We start from the raw sequence: 20,757 nt of genomic DNA, 5'->3' as shown, positions 1-20,757 counted from the left end.
TATGACTAGAGATGTCCGATAATATCGATAAATGCTTTAAAATGTAATATCGGAAATTATCGGTATCATTTATTTTTATTATCGGTATCGTTTTTTTAAATTATCGGTATCGTTTTTTTTGTTTTGTTTTTTTAATTAAATCAACATTAAAAACACAAGATACACTTACAATTAGTGCACCAACCCAAAAAACCTCCCTCCCCCATTTACACTCATTCACACAAAAGGGTTGTTTCTTTCTGTTATTAATATTCTGCTTCCTACATTATATATCAATATATATCAATACAGTCTGCAAGGGATACAGTCCATGATTGTGCTGGTCAACTAATAGTACTAACCTTTAACAGTTAATTTTACTCATTTTCATTAATTACTAGTTTCTATGTACACTACCGTTCAAAAGTTTGGGGTCACCCAAACAATTTAGTGGAATAGCCTTCATTTCTAAGAACAAGAATAGACTGTCGAGTTTCAGATGAAAGTTCTCTTTTTCTGGCCATTTTGAGCGTTTAATTGACCCCACAAATGTGATGCTCCAGAAACTCAATCTGCTCAAAGGAAGGTCAGTTTTGTAGCTTCTGTAACGAGCTAAACTGTTTTCAGATGTGTGAACATGATTGCACAAGGGTTTTCTAATCATCAATTAGCCTTCTGAGCCAATGAGCAAACACATTGTACCATTAGAACACTGGAGTGATAGTTGCTGGAAATGGGCCTCTATACACCTATGTAGATATTGCACCAAAAACCAGACATTTGCAGCTAGAATAGTCATTTACCACATTAGCAATGTATAGAGTGTATTTCTTTAAAGTTAAGACTAGTTTAAAGTTATCTTCATTGAAAAGTACAGTGCTTTTCCTTCAAAAATAAGGACATTTCAATGTGACCCCAAACTTTTGAACGGTAGTGTAACTGTTTTTATATTGTTTTACTTTCTTTTTTATTCAAGAAAATGTTTGAAATTTATTTATCTTATTTTATTTTATTAATTTTTTAAAAAAGGACCTTATCTTCACCATACCTGGTTTTCCAAATTAGGCATAATAATGTGTTAATTCCACGACTGTATATATCGGTATCGGTTGATATCGGTATCGGTAATTAAGATTTGGACAATTTCGGAATATCGGATATCGGCAAAAAGCCATTATCGGACATCCCTAAATATGACCTTTTGCAGCTATTACAGCTTCAACTCTTCTGGGAAGGCTGTCCACAAGGTTGCAGAGTGTGTTTATAGCAATTTTTCACCATTCTTCCAAGAGTGCATTGGTGAGGTCACACTGATGTTGGTGGAGAAGGCCTGCCTCTCAGTCTCCGTTCTAATTCGTTCCAAAGCTGTTCTATCGGGTTCAGGTCAGGACTCTGAGCAGGCCAGTCAAGTTAATCCACACCAGACTCTAGCATCCATGTCTTCATGGACCTTGCTTTGTGCACTGGTGCACAGTCATGTTGGAAAAGGAAGGGGCCCGCTCCAAACTGTTCCCACCAGGTTGGGAGCATGGAATTATCCAACATGTTTTGGTATCCTGGAGCATTCAGAGTTCCTTTCACTGGAACTAAGGGGCCAAGCCCAACTCCTGACAACCTCTTTGCAATATGCGCTTCAGCATCCGCTGACCCCTCTCTGTCAGTTTACGTGGCCTACCACTTGGTTGCTGTTGTTCCCAAACGCTTCCATTTTCTTATAATAAAGTTGACTTTGGAATATTTAGGAGCGAGGAAATTTCACGACTGGATTAGTTGCACAGGTGGCATCCTATGACAGTTCCACGCTGGAAATCACTGAGAGCGGCCCATTCTTTCACACATGTTTGTAGAAACAGTCTCCATGCCTACGTGCTTGGTTTGATACACCTGGACACCTGATTCTCATCATTTGGATGGGTGGCCAAATACTTATGGCAATATAGTGTATACTGATACATGACTTATTTTGAACACTTTTATGAGTGGGGACCTTTTGGATCCCTGAGACCTTTATTTAGTGTGATTTGTTTGTTTTTGGAATTGTCATTGTTAAAAAATAGTAATGGATTAAAAGCAATATTGTTGTGAATTATTTACCTATTTAAGGTAAATAAATCAGTTACTTCACATCAAATATTCAATTTCTAAAAACATTTAGGTTAAAATATTGCATATTTTGTGTGTTTGCCATTAAAAACAGGATTTTCTTTGTAAAAAAAAAAAAAGAAAAAAAAGGGCATAAAACATTCAAACATATTTATAGCCATGAATGGATCTGTAGATGATGATGACATTTTTATTTTTTATTGACTGAGACCCTTTTGGGTCCCTGGGACCTTTAACGTTTACCAGAATTGAGGGGAGCCGTAATGGTTTTAAAATGAAAAATATGAAAAGTGGCCCCCGATTGTTTGTATTTTTCAGTGTGGTGGAAAAAGTTTGGCCACCCCTGGTGTGGAGTGAAGCAACTTGATCCACCTGTCAATACCCGCACTTTCACGCCACCACAACGCATCAGTCGTATTCTCTCGGCCCCGTCAGGGTTTTATTCTGATACTGATCGTCCATGAGTGAGATCAACTGATACCAATCACATTTAGTAACCGTAAAAGTTATCATGTATTTATGTTGACAGTGTAACGATATCAACACAACTATTCTCTTGTGCTACATACAACAAAGTCAATAGTACTACTATCTACTACTCTTTTAAATACTTTGCTTTTCTCCTGTGTCCAGTGAATTATCACCTGCATTTGTAAACTTAAACAAAAGGGACGTTTCTTTTTGAAAATACAAATATTGATGAAATCCCTCTAGTATTAATCGTGACATTGAGTTGTTTGAGCAAAACTACGTCAATAGTCCAAAAGAACTAAACCACGGCTTCTGCACCTTTCTGACCACTCAAGTATAAACACTGAATTAATCATCTTACTCTCGATACAATCCTTATATCCAACCTCCTTACAGTTTACAAACTTGTCAAATGATGTGTTCATCACAAAGATTACTATTTATCTCAATCAAACATTTTAGGCTTAGGTCAGACTGATTAGAAAAATAAGTACTAACCAAATATACTGCATAAATAACTGACGCAAAGTAAATGTACATACAATTATGTTGTGCTAATAAAAATCAACTAAGTCAAGAACTAGATGAGGCAATTCCTGAAGGAATTGCATGTGAATGCTGAAGTTGCACTGAAATGCTGGAATTTTTGGGGGAATAGTTGAAGTAGAGCACACAATTCTTGAACAGGCTGAATATTTTGAAGTGTGAACAGTTTGAATCGGGTGAAAAATGTGGGAGTTGTGGAACTTTGAAGAATGTTCCATTCATTTCAATGGGAATTTTCAAAGCATTTGGGAATTTCGGGAAAAGCAGGAATTTTTTGGAAAATGGTAAAAAAAAAACTTGAATTGACTAATGAGTTGAAGTGGTTGCTGTTGGAAATTTTTAAAATCGGTCGAGAAATGTTGAAGTAGTAACATGTTGAATTGAGAAATGGTATTAGGGAATTTTGGGAAAACCAGGAATTTTTCCAGTTTAAAAAACAACTTTGTTTTTGGTCCTGATTAAGAGGAATGTTTGGACGGTGGAACGGTTGAAGTGGGTTGAAAAATGTGGAAGGAGTAGTCGCCAGAAAAAAAGGTGGAAATAGGGCTTTGGAAAACCAGGAATTGTGGAAAATCCTGGAATTTTTTTTAACTTGGAAAAATGTGTAATTTGAATTTCCAAGATGGTGGAATGTGTTGAAGGTGGAATGGTTTGAATAGGTTGGAAAATGTGGAAATGGTGAAAGTTTGAAAAATGGCCAATTCATTTTTGAATGGGAAAAATGTCCTGGAAAACCTGGAATTCTGGAAAATCCTGGAATTTTTTAAAAACTTGATAAAAGGGGCAGTTTGAATTTCCAGGATGGTGGGATGTGTTGAAGGGGGAATGGTTTGAATAGGTTAAAAATATGGAAAAGGTGGAAGTTTGAAAAATGGCCAATTCATTTTGAATGGGAAAAATGTCCTGGAAAACCGGGAAATCTGGGAATTTTTGGAATTTGTCAAGAGAAAGCCCGTGATTCTTGAATAGGCTGAACAGTTTGAAATTGGAACGGTTTGAATCGGGTGAAAAATGTGGGAGTTGTGGAACTTTGAAGAATACCCTATTGATTTCAATGGGAATTTTCAAAACATTTGGGAATTTTCAGAAAAGCTGGAAATTTTGGGAAAATGGTAAAAAAAAAATTGAATTGTCTTAATGAGTTGAAATGGTTGGTGTTGGAATTTTTCAAATCGGTGGAGAAATGTTGAAGTAGTAACATGTTGAATTGATAAACGGTATCAGGGAATTCCTGGAATTTCGGGTAAACCGGGAATTTTTCCAGTTCAAAAAACAACTTAGTTTTTTTGTCCTAACTAAGAGGAATGTTTGGACGGTGGAACGGTTGAAGTGGTTTGAAAAATCTGGAAGGAGTAGTCGCCAGAAAAAAGGGTGGAAATAGGGCTTCGGAAAACAAGGAATTCTGGAAAATCCTGGAATTTTTTGAACTTGGAAAAAGGGGTAGTTTGTATTTCCAGGATGGTGGGATGTGTTGAAGGTGGAATGGTTTGAATAGGTTGAAACATTTTGAAATGGTGGAAGTTTGAAAAATGGCCAACTCAATTTGAATGGGAAAAATGTCCTGGAAATCAGGGAATTTTTGGAATTTGTCAAGAGAAAGCCTGTGATTTCCGAATACGCTGAACAGTTTGAAATTGGAACGCTTTGAATCGGGTGAAAAATGTGGGAGTTGTGGAACTTTGAAGAATGTCCCATTGAATTCAATGGGAATTTTCAAAATATTTGGGAATTTTGGGAAAAGCAGGATTTTTTTGGAAAATGGTGAAAAAAAAAAAATTTGAATTGTTTTAATGAGTTGAAATAGTTGGTGTTGGAATTTTTCAAATCGGTGGAGAAATGTTGAAGTGGTAACATGCTGAATTGAGAAATGGTATTAGGGAATTTCGGAATGTTTGGACGGTGTAACGATGAAGTGGGTTGAAAAATGTGGGAGGAATAGTCGCCAGAAAAAAGGGTTGAAATAGGGCTTCGGAAAACCTGGAATTCTGGAAAATCCTGGAATTGTTTTTAACTTGGAAAAAGGGGTAGTTTGAATTTCCAGGATGGTGGAATGTGTTGAAGGCAAAATGGTTAGAATAGGTTGGAAAATGTGGAAATGGTGAAAGTTTGAAAAATGGCCAACAAATTTTCACTCATTCAGCCGGTAGCTAATTGCTTTGTAGATGTGGGAAACAGCGGGAGGCAGGGTGCAGGTAAAAAGGTGTCTAATATTTAAACCAAAAATAAACAAAAGATGAGTGCCCCTAAGAAAAGGCATTGAAGCTTAGGGAAGGCTATGCAGAACGAGACTAAAACTGAACTGGCTACAAAGTCAACAAAAACAGAATGCTGGACGACAGCAAAGACTTACTGTGGACCAAAGACGGTGTCCACAATGTACATCCGAACATGACATGACAATCAACAATGTCCCCACAAAGAAGGATCAAAACCAGTGAAATATTCTCGATTGCTAAAACAAAGTAGATGCTGGGAATATCGCTCAAAGGAAGACATGAAACTGCTACTGGAAAATACCAAGAAAAGAGGAAAAAAAAGCAAAAAGTAAAACACCACACACAGGAAAACAGCAAAAAACTTCAAATAAGTCAGGGTGTGATATGACAGTACACCTACTTCAGTGTTTCCCACACATTCATTTATTTGTGGCGGCCCGCCACGAAAGAATTACGTCCGCCACAAATAAATTATTATTATTATTATTTTTTTTTTTATTTTTTATTTTTTTTTGTCCTTTCCAGCTTTTCAGGCAAATCATATAGTTCATGTAGATGCCCATATAGGCTGTTCAGATTTACTTTACAAAAGAGAATTGTAGGATACTTCTCTTGTTGCCTTATTTGTATTTGACCACTACTGTTTTCTGTTTATTTGTTACTGACTGTGGCAGGACACCTCTGCCTCTGTTTCACTTTATGTTGCTGGTAAATAATATGGTTGTAGTAGTAGGCTAAAGTTAAATTATTTAGTATGCACTAATTAAAGGGGCAGAGCTTTAAGAGACATTTTAGCTTTTATATTTTATAAAATATATTTTTTGTAAGAACCACAATTAATAAATATATTTCAGTGAATAACTTATGGTTCAAATCTGTATATAAATATGTACATAAAGTGTTGTAATTATATTGTAAAATGGATGGATGAATGGACGTTTAAAACAAAACTGTTATTAATTAGTAAGTATACATTTTTTGAGCCTTTTTAGAGAAAATCATATAATTGTAGTAAATTATGCAAATTACTCGATGATGTCTATGTGACCACGCCCATAGCCACGCCCCCACCGCCACAGGTATCTTGGCAGTTTATGGGAAACACAGTACTTGGAGACAAGAGCTATAGTGATGCATGCTTGGTTATGCTTTAAAGTCATATCCAACAATTGCGACAACGACTTTTTACTGTCAACTGAGTTTCGTTTTTTATTTTATTCTGCTGGTGGTGTGCCTCCACATTTTGTCAACGCAAAAAATTTGACTTTGCTCAAACAAGGTTGAAAAACACTGGTGTAGAAAACCACACAATAATAATAAGTATGTTTGTTTTTTTAAACAAACAGCTTCACCACTTTAGTCATCATTTTTGCGCTTAAGAAACTTTAGCTCCAGACTTCTTCTGTTTGTTTGATGTGGTCATTACTGCCACAAGTGGGGGGGAAAGTGTATTACAACCGAAAACCGCTGCGACTCACACGGACCACAGCTGAGAAACACATCTTTTTTTGGGCCCTATGGTGAAGAAACCCTGCTCCAGTTCCAGTAGCACTCCCTGACGTGTTCTTTGTCTGTGCTTGTGTGGCTGGGGAACAGGCCAGCGCACGCACACGCTGTCACATGCTGGAGTCTTTACTTTACCACTGGAACAGCACCGCCAGATGAAAATGGCGTCGCCAAGCAGGGGCGGGGTTTGTATCAAGAGACGAACAAACAAGAAAACTAACACACTTGGCAAAAAAAGTGCGCGGCTTGATCAACCTTTGATCAGAATTAAACCAGCTTGTAAAAAAAGTATGTGACCCACAAATGAATTCACTTCAATGTGGATCACCAAGTCCATGTCCTCTGGCTGACACCTCATGGCAGCTAACTGCGTCTCTTCATACTTTCTATTATTTCAGTTTTAGGGTCCGCACGGACCATTGTCAAAGGAATCCCTAAGGAGTTCCTTTTGCATTGGGACGAAAGGAACCTATTGAAATTGTAAGGTTTTATTATTATTCTTTCTTTTTTCTTCCGCAGCTTCGCAGACTACTTTGCCCCCCTTAACAGCCTTCAAAACTCACCAAATTTGACACACACATAAAAAAAAACGCGAACAAAACTCTTTAGTCAAAAAAACCAAACCCCAAAACTCTAAATTGCGCTCTAGCGCTCCCTAGGAAGTAAACTGCCTCTAACTCCCACTAGGAAGGTCATAGAGACATGAAACAAAAACCTCTATGTAGGTCTCACTTAGACCTACTTTTCATGATTTAACATCCTCGGGCAAAAATCAACAGGAAGTTGGCAAATCCCCCTTCAAGGCAAAAATGTACTAAAAACACTCATTTTTGCCTATTTGAGCTGTAATTTCACCCCCTTAAAATACTTCAAAACTCACCAAACTTTTCACACACATCAGGACTGGTGGAAATTGTGATCTGATGAAAAAACCGAACCCCAAAACTCAAAATTGCGCAATTTTTGAATAGAACAGAGACAAAACTGCTCCTCAGAGGAAAACACAGACAAAACTGCTTGTAACTTCCGGTAGGAACGTCTTAGAGACATGAAACAAATACCTCTATGAAGGTCTCACCTAGACCTACATTTCTTAGATTGACATCCTTCAGCAAAAATCAACAGGAAGTTTGCTATCCCTCCTTCAAAACAAAATTGTTGTTAAAACCGGTCACCAAACATCAAACATTATCTCCTCCGAGCGCGTTTGTCGTTTCGGCTTCAAACTACTACAGGAGAGAGATTGAACCCTTCTGATTAAAAGTTGACGACGGCGTTTCATTTAGTGCTACCGTTTTGATTTTACGTGCCTTCAAAGACCCGCAGCACTAAAGTTGCTCCGCTGCTGTTGTTTTAAGATGGCTGCTTAAAAGCAGGAAGCACCAGCGTGAGCACAGAATGCAGAGAAGGTAGTACACTACACAAAAGTATCTAACCCCCAGTACGAATATCGTAGAGACACGAAACAAAAACCTCTATGTAGGTCTCACTCAGGACTACCACTGGACAAAAGTATTGGGACACCTAGGACTAGCACCTGCCAAAATGCGGACCCGACCAACGCTGCTTGCAGCTTTAATTATTATTCTTTCTTTTTTCTTCCGCAGCTTTGCGGACTACTTTGCCCCCCTTAACATGCTTCAAAACTCACCAAATTTGACACACACATAAAAAAACGCGAACAAAACTCTTTAGTCAAAGAAACCAAACCCCAAAACTCAAAATTGCGCTCTAGCGCCCCTTAGGAAGTAAACTGCCTCTAACTCCCACTAGGAAGGTCGTAGAGACATGAAACAAAAACCTCTATGTAGGTCTCACTTAGACCTACTTTTCATAATTTAACATCCTCGGGCAAAAATCAACAGGAAGTTGGCAAATCCCCCTTCAAGGCAAAAATGTACTAAAAACACTAATTTTTGCCTATTTGAGCTGTAATTTCACCCCCTTAAAATACTTCAAAACTCACCAAACTTTTCACACACATCAGGACTGGTGGAAATTGTGATCTGATGAAAAAACCGAACCCCAAAACTCAAAATTGCGCAATTTTTGAATAGAACAGAGACAAAACTGTTCCTCAGAGGAAAACACAGACAAAACTGCTTGTAACGTCCGGTAGGAACGTCTTAGAGACATGAAACAAATACCTCTATGTAGGTCTCATCTAGACCTACATTTCTTAGATTGACATCCTTCAGCAAAAATCAACAGGAAGTTTGCTATTCCTCCTTCAAAACAAAATTTTTGTTTCAACCGGTCACCAAACATCAAACTTTATCTCCTCCGAGCGCGTTTGTCGTTTCGGCTTCAAACTACTACAGGAGAGAGATTGAACCCTTCTGATTAAAAGATGACGAAAGAGTTTGAAAAAGTGCTACCGTTTTGATTTTACGAGCCTTCAAAGAAAACAACCACTGTGCCGCAGCACCTAGGAAAAAGACACAGACACAACTTCCTCGAACTCCCAGTACGAATATCGTAGAGACATGAAACAAAAACCTCTATGTAGGTCTCACTCAGGACTACCACTGGACAAAAGTATTGGGACACTTAGGACTAGCACCAGCCAAAGATGCGGACCCGACCAACGCTGCTTGCAGCTTTAATTTTACATTTGTATCCTACTCTTACCCGGGAAAAACTGTAGCAAATGTTTTCAGCATTTTCTAAAGTAAAACAATATCAAAATGGCCCCAGCATACTCTGACTTTTCAGTATGAGGCCCTTGGTGGAAAAAGTTTAGACACCCTTGAACTAAAGTATCAATATTTTCATTTGTGTATCGATAGTAGAGCATCTGGTATCGGCGGTATCAATATTTCAGGATACTAGTGGCCATTTGCACAATAACGGATGTGCTGACTCGACATTGCACACGGACTACTCTAAAGTGTGTGTGCTCCCCCCACCAGTCCTTGCTGCCAGTGGGCTGCGTGCGCTCGGTCCCATACAGCGCCCACTACGAAGAGGCCTACAAGTGCAACTTCCTGGGTCTGAGCCCCGATGTGGCGATACCGCCCCATGTCAGCTCCTCAGGTAAGATACCACACGCTCCCGTGTGTAGCAGTACAAGGAAGCATGGACCATATCCGTATTGTCAAATAAACAAGTATGCATGTCAAATGTGTGATATCATGTGCGATACAAGCAGTGCCGATGCATGTTTACCTGTGTGTGATATCATGTGTGATACAATCAGTCCTGCGTGTTGACTTGTGTGCGATATAATGTGCGATAAAAGCAGTCCCGCTGCGTGTTTACTCGTGTGCGATACAAGCAGTCATGTGTGTTTACTGGTGTGTGATATCATGTGGGATGCAAGCGGTCTAATACAAGCAGTCCCACAGCATGTTGACTTGTGTGCGATATCATGTGTGATACAGGCAGTCCCGCAGCGTGTTTACTTGTGTGTGATATTATGTGAGATGCAAGCAGTCATGTGTGTTTACTTGTGTGTGATATCATGTGCGATACAAGCAATCCCATTGCCTGTTTACTTGTGTGCGATACAGGCAGTCCTGCTGCGTGTTTGCTTGTGTGTGATATGTACGATACAAGCAGTTCCGTAGTGTGTTTACTTGTGTGTGATATCATGTGCGATAGAAGCAGTCCTGCAGAGTGTTACTTGTGTGTGATATCATGTGTGATACAAGCAGTCCCGCAGAGTGTTTATTTGTGTGCGATATTATGTGCGATACAAGCAGTACTGCAGCGTATTTACTTGTGCGTGATATCATGTGCGATACAAGCATTCCTGCAGTGTATTTACGTCTGTGATATAATGTTCGATACAAGCAGTCCTGCACAGTTTTTACTTGTGCATGATATCATGTGCGATACAAGCATTCCTGCAGTGTATTTACGTGTGTGATATCATGTGCGATAAAAGCAGGCCAGCTGCGTGTTTACTCGTGTGCGATACAAGCAGTCATGTGTGTTTACTGGTGTGTGATATCATGTGGGATGCAAGCGGTCCAATACAAGCAGTCCCACAGCATGTTGACTTGTGTGCGATATCATGTGTGATACAGGCGGTCCCGCAGCGTGTTTACTTGTGTGTGATATTATGTGAGATGCAAGCAGTCATGTGTGTTTACTTGTGTGTGATATCATGTGCGATACAAGCAATCCCATTGCCTGTTTACTTGTGTGCGATACAGGCAGTCCTGCTGCGTGTTTGCTTGTGTGTGATATGTACGATACAAGCAGTTCCGTAGTGTGTTTACTTGTGTGTGATATCATGTGCGATAGAAGCAGTCCTGCAGAGTGTTACTTGTGTGTGATATCATGTGCGATACAAGCAGTCCTGCAGAGTGTTTATTTGTGTGCGATATTATGTGCGATACAAGCAGTACTGCAGCGTATTTACTTGTGCGTGATATCATGTGCGATACAAGCATTCCTGCAGTGTATATACGTCTGTGATATCATGTGCGATTCAAGCAGTACTGCAGCGTATTTACTTGTGCGTGATATCATGTGCGATACAAGCATTCCTGCAGTGTATATACGTCTGTGATATCATGTGCGATACAAGCAGTCCTGCACAGTTTTTACTTGTGCGTGATGTCATGTGCGATACAAGCATTCCTGCAGTGTATTTACGTGTGTGATATCATGTGCGATACAAGCAGTCCTATACAGTTTTTACTTGTGTGCGATATCATGTGTGATACAAGAAGTCCCACAGCGTGGTTACTTTTTTGTGATATCATGTGCGATACAAGTAGTCCCGATGCGTGATTACTTGTGTGCGATATCATGCACGAAACAAAAAGTCCTGCAGCGTGTTTACTTGAGTGTGATATTATGTGCGATACAAGTAGTACCGCTTTCATCGTTTCTTGTGTGATTCCATGTGCGATACAAGTAGTCCCAATGTGTGTTTACTTGTGTGCAATATCATGTGCGATACAAGCAGTCCCGCTGCGTGTTAACTTGTGTGCGATACAAGCAGTTCCGCTGCGTGTTTACTTGTGTGCGATACAAGCCGTCTCGCAGTGTGTTGACCTGTGTTTTCAATATCATGTGTGATGCAATCAGTGCTGTGTGGTTACTTGTGTGTGATATCATGTGCGATGCAAGCGGTCCAATACAAGCAGTTCTGCGGCGTGTTGACTTGTGTGCGATATGATGTGTAATACAAAAAGTCCCGCAGCGTGTTTACTTGTGTGCGATATCATGCACAATACAAGCACTCCTGCTGCGTGTTTACTTGTGTGATATCATGTGCGATGCAAGCAGTCCTGCTGCGTGTTAACTTGTGTGCGATACAAGCATTCTTGCTGCGTGTTGACCTGTGCGCGATATTATGTGCTATAAAAGTAGTCCCACTGCATGTTTACTTGTTTGCGATATCATGTGCGATGCAAGCGGTCCAATTCATGTAGTCCTGCAGCGTGTTGACCTGTGTGCGATATCATGTGCGATACAAGCAATCCCACTACGTTTTTACTTGTGTGCGATACAAGCAGTGCTGCAGCCTGTTGACTTGTGTGCGATATCAAATGTGATACAAGCAGTCCCGCAGTGTGTAGAAGTGTGTGCTATAAAAGTAGTCCTGCTGCGTGTTTACTTGTGATATCATGTGCGATACAAGCAGTTTTGTGTGTTTACTTGTTTGATATCATGTGTGATACAAGTAGTCCTACAGCATGTTGACTTGTGTGTGATACAAGCAGTCCCGCAGCGTGTTTACTTGTGTGCGATATGTGTGATACAGTCATGCAGTGTTTACTTGTGTGCGATATGTGTGATACAAACAGTCATGCAGTGTTTACTTGTGTGTGATATCATGTGTGATACAATCAGTCCTGTGTGTTTACTTGTGTGTGATATCATGTGAGATACAAACAGTCCTGCAGTGTTTACTTGTGTGTGATATCATGTGTGATACAAGCAGTCCCGCAGAGTGTTTACTTGTGTGTGATATCATGTGCGATACAAACAGTCCTGCAGCGTGTTTACTTGTGTGTGATATCATGTGAGATACAAGCAGTCCCGCAGTGTGTTTACTTGTGTGTGATATCATGTGCAATACAAGCAGACCCACAGTGTTTACTTGTATGTGATATAATGTGTGATACAAGCAGTCCTGCAGTGTGTTTACTTGTGTGTGATATCATGTGCGATACAAACAGTCCTGCAGCGTGTTTACTTGTGTGTGAGATATCATGTGCGATACAAGCAGTCCTGCAGTGTGTTTACTTGTGTGTGTGATATCATGTGCAATACAGTGTGTTTACTTGTTTGTGATATAATGTGTGAAACAATCAGTCCTGTGTGTTTACTTGTGTGTGACATCATATGCGATACAAACAGTCCTGCAGTGTGTTTACTTTTGTGTGATATCATGTGCGATACAAGCAGTCCTGCAGTGTGTTTACTTGTGTGATATCATGTGCGATACAAGCAGTCCTGCAGTGTGTTTACTTGTGTGATATCATGTGCGATACAAGCAGTCCTGCAGTGTGTTTACTTGTGTGTGATATCATGTGTGACACAAGCAGTCCCACAGTGTGTATACTTGTGTGTGATATCATGTGTGATACAAGCAGTCCCGCAGGGTGTTTGCTTGTGTGTAATATCATGTGTGATACAAACAGTCCTGCAGTGTTTACTTGTGTGTGATATCATGTGTGATACAAGCAGTCCTGCAGTGTGTTTACTTGTGTGTGATATCATGTGCGATACAAACAGTCCTGCAGCGTGTTTACTTGTGTGTGAGATATCATGTGCGATACAAGCAGTCCTGCAGTGTGTTTACTTGTGTGTGTGATATCATGTGCAATACAGTGTGTTTACTTGTTTGTGATATAATGTGTGATACAATCAGTCCTGTGTGTTTACTTGTGTGTGATATCATATGCGATACAAACAGTCCTGCAGTGTGTTTACTTGTGTGTGATATCATGTGCGATACAAGCAGTCCTGCAGTGTGTTTACTTGTGTGATATCATGCGCGATACAACCAGTCCTGCAGTGTGTTTACTTGTGTGATATCATGTGCGATACAAGCAGTCCTGCAGTGTGTTTACTTGTGTGTGATATCATGTGCGATACAAGCAGTCCTGCAGTGTGTTTACTTGTGTGTGATATCATGTGCGATACAAGCAGTCCTGCAGTGTGTTTACTTGTGTGATATCATGTGCGATACAAGCAGTCCTGCAGTGTGTTTACTTGTGTGGTATCATGTGCGATACAAGCAGTCCTGCAGTGTGTTTACTTGTGTGTGATATCATGTGCGATACAATCAGTCCTGCAGTGTGTTTACTTGTGTGTGGTATCATGTGCGATACAAGCAGTCCTGCAGTGTGTTTACTTGTGTGTGGTGTCATGTGCGATACAAGCAGTCCTGCAGTGTGTGTACTTGTGTGTGGTATCATGTGCGATACAATCAGTCCTGCAGTGTGTTTACTTTTGTGTGGTATCATGTGCGATACAAGCAGTCCTGCAGTGTGTTTACTTGTGTGTGGTGTCATGTGCGATACAAGCAGTCCTGCAGTGTGTTTACTTGTGTGTGGTATCATGTGCGATACAAGCAGTCCTGCAGTGTGTTTACTTGTGTGTGGTGTCATGTGCGATACAAGCAGTCCCGCAGTGTGTTTACTTGTGTGTGGTATCATGTGCGATACAAGCAGTCCTGCAGTGTGTTTACTTGTGTGGTATCATGTGCGATACAAGCAGTCCTGCAGTGTGTTTACTTGTGCAAAATGTAAATGACCTCCAAGAATACACGATTTCTTTCTATTTAGTCGACATTCAACATCAGTCAACTTGCCAAGCTTAACTTTGTAATTTATCGTGGCCAAAAGAAGCATATTACCACTGCACTTCAACTCAAAGACAGCACAAGTCTGCTGTTGATTTTCGGAATCATTTTTAAAAAATTGCCGGACTAATGTGTACATTTTAGTACTGTTTTAAATACTTTATTCAGTTGTGTTTAGTTTTTATTTCATTTTTAAACCTGTCAGATGTTTTTATATGTTACTTTTTATTCATCACTTTTCTCTAAGCTGTGCAGCACTTTAGTGATTTCATGTACACTGTGGATGGACCTGGACCCAAGTCCAGTCCGGACGCTTAATAATACATCAACTTTGTTTGTTCTCTGTTGGACTCTTTTACAAACACTCCACACTACTAAACCATACAAGTATGTACGATGCCTGCTGATATCATGTAGGGCTGAAAACTCTGTCACGATATATGTGTTTTGTATCGCTCGATATTTTTATGACTTGTGGAAAATAAAATAAATATATATTTTATATATATATTTATATTTTATACATATATTTTTTAAAATATATATATTTTTTATATTGTGTGTGTGTGTGTGTATATATATATATATATATATATATAAGCTGAGAGAGGCTACCGCACCCCCGCGATCCCAAAAGAGACAAGCGGTAGAAAATGGATGGATGGATGGATGGATGGATGGATGGATGGATAAATAATACAAAAGAAAAAATATAAATAAACTAGATGAGGTGTGAATGCTGAAGTTGAAGTGAAATGCTGACAGAATGTAGTATTAATGTAAGAATAGTTTGAATGTTGAAGAGTTTGAATTTCCAGGAAAAACTGAATTTGGTTTGGAACTTGGGAAAGTGTTACTTTGAATGTGGAATGTGGTTGATGTTGGAATGGTTTGAATTGGTTGCAAAATTGTGCAACTTGGAAAAATGTCCCATTCATTTCAATGGGAACTTCCTGGAAATGTGTGAATTTTGGGAAAAGCAGGATTTTTTTTTAAAAATGATTAGGAGCGTGAATGTCCTGAATGAGCTGAATTGGTTGGTGTTGGAATTGTTTAAATCGGTCAAGAAATGTTGAAGTAGTAATTGGTATTAGGGAATTTCGGGAAAAACAGGAATTTTTCTGAAAATGGTAGAAAATTTGAATGGTCTGAATGAGTTGAAATGGTTGGTGGTGGAATGTTTCAAATTGGTGGAGAAATGTTGAAGTAGTAACATGTTGAATTGAATTCCTGGAGTTTCGGGAAAAACAGGAATTTTTCCAGTTCAAAAAACAACTTTGTTTTTTGTCGTAATTACGAGGAACGTTTTGACAGTGGAACGGTTGAAGTGGGTTGAAAAATGTGGAGGAGTAGTCGCCAGAAAAAACGGTCAAAATAGGGTTTGAAAAAACAGGAATTCCTGGAATTTTTTTTAACTTGAAAAAAATGATAGTTTGAATGTCCAGGATGAGTGCAATGTGTTGATGTTGGATCGGTTTGAATAGGTTGAAAAATGTGGGAATTGTGCAACTTGGAAAAATGTTCCATTCATTTCAATGGGAACTTCCTGGAAATTTGGGAATTTTGGGAAAAGCGGGATTTTTTTTTATTTTTTTTTTAATGATTAGGAGCATGAATGTCCTGAATGAGCTGAATTGGTTTGTGTTGGAATTGTTTAAATCGGTTAAGAAATGTTGAAGTAGTAAATGGTATTAGGGAATTTCAGGAAAATCTGGAATTTTTTCGGAAAATGGTAGAAAACTTGAATGGTCTGAATGAGTTGAAATGGTTGGTGTTGGAATGTTTCAAATTGGTGGAGAAATGTTGAAGTACCGGTAGTAAAATGTTGAATTGAATTCCTGGAGTTTCGGGAAAAACTGGAATTTTTCCAGTTCAAAAAACAACTTTGTTTTTTGTCGTAATTACGAGGAATGTTTTGACAGTGGAACGGTTGAAGTGGGTTGAAAAATGTGGGAGGAGTAGTCGCCAGAAAAAAGGGTCAAAATAGGGTTTGAAAAAAACGTGAATTCCTGGAATTTTTTTTAAGTTGAAAAAAATGATAGTTTGAATGTCCAGGATGAGTGGAATGTGTTGATGTTGGATCGGTTTGAATAGGTTGAAAAATGCGGGAATTGTGCAACTTGGAAAAATGTTCCATTCATTTCAATGGGAACTTCCTGGAAATTTGGGAATTTTGGAAAAAGCGGGATTTTTTTTTGATTTTTTTTTTAATGATTAGGAGCATGAATGTCCTGAATGAGCTGAATTGGTTGGTGTTGGAATTGTTTAAATCGGTTAAGAAATGTTGAAGTAGTAAATGGTATTAGGGAATTTCAGGAAAATCTGGAATTTTTTTGAAAATGGTAGAAAACTTGAATGGTCTGAATGAGTTGAAATGGTTGGTGTTGGAATTTTTCAAATTGGTGGAGAAATGTTGAAGTAGTAACATCCATCCATCCATTTTCTACCGCTTATCCCTTATGGGGTCGCGGGGGTGCTGAATTGAATTCCTGGAGTTTTGGGAAAAACGGGAATTTTTCCAGTTCGAAAAACAACTCTGTTTTTGTCCTGTTTAAGAGGAATGTTTTGAAGGTGGAACGGTTGAAGTGGGTTGACAAATGTGGAAGGAGTAGTCGCCAGAAAAAAGGGTGGAAATAGGGTTTGAAAAAAACGGGAATTCTGGGAATTCCTGGAATTTTTTTTAACTTGGAAAAAAAAGATAGTTTGAATGTCCAGGATGAGTGGAATGTGTTGATGTTGGAATGGTTTGAATAGGTTGAAAAATGTGGGAATTGTGCAACTTGGAAAAATGTCCCATTCATTTCAATGGGAACTTCCTGGAAATTTGGGAATTTTGGAAAAAGCGGGATTTTTTTATTTTTTTTTAATGATTAGGAGCATGAATGTCCTGAATGAGCTGCATTGGTTGGTGTTGGAATTGTTTAAATCGGTCAAGAAATGTTGAAGTAGCAACACTTTTTAATTGAAAAATGGTTTTACAGAATTTTGGGAAAACAGGGAATTTTTTATTATTGTTGAAAGGGAGCACACAATTCCTGAACAGGCTGAATAGTTTGAAGTTGGAACGGTTTATTTTGGATAAAAAAAACGTGGGAGTTGTGGAACTTTGAAAAATGTCCCATTCATTTCAATGGGATTTTCATGGAGTTTCGGGAAAAGCGGGAAATTTTTTGGAAAATGTTCTGAATGTGTTCAAATTGTGGGTGTTGGAATTTTTCAAATTGGTCGAGAAAGTAGTAACATTTTAATTGAGAAATGGTAATAAGGAATTCCTGGAATTTTGGGAAAACCGGGAATTTTTCCTGTTCGAAAAACAGCTTTGTTTTTGTCCTGATTAACAGGAATGTTTGTACGGTGGAACGGTTGAAGTGGGTTGAAAAATGTGGAAGGAGTAGTTGCCGGAAAAAAGGGTCAAAAAAGGGTTTGAAAAAACGGGAATTTGGGGAATTCCTGGAGGGTTTTTTTAACTTGAAAAAAATGATAGTTTGAATGTCCAGGATGAGTGGAATGTGTTGATGTTGGATCGGTTTGAATAGGTTGAAAAATGTGGGAATTGTGCAACTTGGAAAAATGTCTCATTCATTTCAATTGGAACTTCCTGGAAATTTGGGAATTTTGGAAAAAGCGGGATTTTTTTTTATTTTATTTTTTTTTAATGATTAGGAGCATGAATTTTCTGAACGAGCTGAACTTAGTTGGTGTTGGAATTGTTTAAATCGGTCAACACTTTTTTAATTGAAAAATGGTATCACGGAATTTTGGGAAAACCGGGAAATTTTTTATAATTGTTGAAAGGGAGCACACAATTCCTGAACAGGCTGAATAGTTTGAAGTTGGAACGGTTTATATCGGATAAAAAAATGTGGGAGTTGTGGAACTTTGAAAAATGTCCCATTCATTTCAATAGGATTTTCATGGAGTTTCGGGAAAAGCGGGAAATTTTTTTGAAAATGTTCTGAATGTGTTGAAATTGTGGGTGTTGGAATTTTTCAAATTGGTCGAGAAAGTAGTAACATTTTAATTGAGAAATGGTATTAAGGAATTCCTGGAATTTTGGGAAAACCGGGAATTTTTCCTGTTCGAAAAACAACTTTGTTTTTGTCCTGATTAACAGGAATGTTTGTACGGTGGAACGGTTGAAGTGGGTTGAAAAATGTGGAAGGAGTAGTTGCCGGAAAAAAGGGTCAAAAAAGGGAATTTGGGGAATTCCTGGAATTTTTTTTAACTTGAAAAAAATGATAGTTTGAATGTCCAGGATGAGTGGAATGTGTTGATGTTAGAATGGTTTGAATAGGTTGAAAAATGTGGGAATTGTGCAACTTGGAAAAATGTCCCTTTTATTTCAATGGGAATTTCCTGGAAATTTGGGAATTTTGGAAAAAGCGGGATTTTTTTTATTTTTTTTTAATGATTAGGAGCATGAATTTCCTGAATGAGCTGAATTAGTTGGTGTTGGAATTGTTTAAATCGGTCAACACTTTTTTAATTGAAAAATGGTATCACAGAATTTTGGGAAAACCGGGAATTTTTTTATGATTGTTGAAAGGGAGCACACAATTCCTGAACAGGCTGAATAGTTTGAAGTTGGAACGGTTTATATCGGATAAAAAATGTGGGAGTTGTGGAATTTTGAAAAATGTCCCATTCATTTCAATGGGATTTTGATGGAATTTCTGGGAAAAGCGGGAATTTTTTTGAAAAATGTTCTGAATGAGCTGAAATTGTGGGTGCTGGAATTTTTCAAAATGGTCGAGAAAGTAGTAACATTTTTAATTGAGAAACGGTATCAAGGAATTTTGGGAAAACCGGGAATTTTTCCAGTTTGAAAAACAACTTCGTTTTTGTCCTGATATCCAGGAATGATTGTATGTTGAATGGTTAAAGTGGGTTGACAAATATGGAGGGAGTAGTCGCTGGAAAAAAGGGTCAAAAAAGGGTTTGAAAAAAACGGCAATTCTGTGAATTCCTGGAATTTTTTTGAACATGGAAAAATAATAGTTTGAATTTCCAGGATGAGTGGAGTGTGTTGAAGGTGGAATGGTTTGAATATGTTGAAAAATTTGGAAATGGTGGAAGTTTGAAAATTGGCCAATTCATTTTGAATGGGAAAAATGTCCTGGAAAACCTGGAGTTCTGGGAAATTATGGGAATTTTTTTAAATTTGTCGAGGGAGAGCCCGTGATTCCTGAATAGGCTGAACAGTTTGAAGTTGGAACGCTTTGAATGGGGTGAAAAATGTGGAAGGTAGAACGCGCACCAAAATATGGAGAAGAAGAAGTTGAATAAATAGATGAATTTTGGTGTAGAAAACCATGTGGGAATGTTTTGGAGCATTCACACTATTAAAATAAACATATATATGAAAAAATAAAATAATAAAAAATATTTACATTTAATATATATATATATATATATATATATATATATATATATATATATATATATATATATATATATATATATATATATATATATATATATATATATATATATACACAGTGGTGGTCTATATATATATATACACAGTGGTGGTCTAAAACCTTCATTCTAGCCTGATTTAGCCATTCCTTTACCACTTTTGAGGTGTGTTTGGGGTCATTGTCCTGTTGGAACACCCAACTGCGCCCAAGACCCAACCTCCGGGCTGATGATTTTAGCTTGTCCTGAACAATTTGGAGCTAATCCTCCTTTTTCATTGTCCCATTTAAAGCAGCAGTTCCGTTGGCAGCAAAACAGGCCCAGAGCATAATACTGCCACCACCATGCTTGACGGTAGGCCTGGTGTTCCTGGGATTAAAGGCCTCACCTTTTCTCCTCCAAACATATTGCTGGGTATCAATTTGTGTTTCATCTGACATCACACGGACAAAGATAATACCTTCTGGAGGAAGGCTTAAAGGGTTTAAAAACCCTTCTTTTTAAAAAAGCCTTTTTTTAGATATATGTCAGTGTTTACCACACATTCATTTATTTGTGGCGGCCCGCCACGAAAGAATTACGTCCGCCACAAATTATTTATTTTTTATTTTTTTTATTTTTTTTTGTCCTGTCCAGCTTCTCAGGCAAATCATATAGTTGATGTAGATGCCCATATAGGCTGTTCACATTTACTTTACAAAAGAGAAGTGTAGGATACTTCTCTTGTTGCCTTATTTGTATTTGACC

General features: G+C 38.3%; 1 protein-coding gene across 1 annotated transcript in view; it reads left to right on the top strand.

Annotated features, from left to right (window-relative positions):
- flcn (folliculin) overlaps nucleotides 1-20,757 on the top strand; it is a 66,875-nt gene that overhangs the window by 36,289 nt on the left and 9,829 nt on the right. The window contains exon 9 of the mRNA XM_062062514.1: nucleotides 9,734-9,857. Within this exon, the coding sequence (XP_061918498.1) occupies nucleotides 9,734-9,857 (124 nt within the window). The remainder of the gene's footprint in view (nucleotides 1-9,733; nucleotides 9,858-20,757) is intronic.

This window comes from Entelurus aequoreus, linkage group LG11 (assembly GCF_033978785.1).
Source record: "Entelurus aequoreus isolate RoL-2023_Sb linkage group LG11, RoL_Eaeq_v1.1, whole genome shotgun sequence".
Classification (NCBI taxonomy): Eukaryota; Metazoa; Chordata; class Actinopteri; order Syngnathiformes; family Syngnathidae; genus Entelurus; species Entelurus aequoreus.
This window is presented reverse-complemented; position numbering and strand designations above follow the sequence as displayed.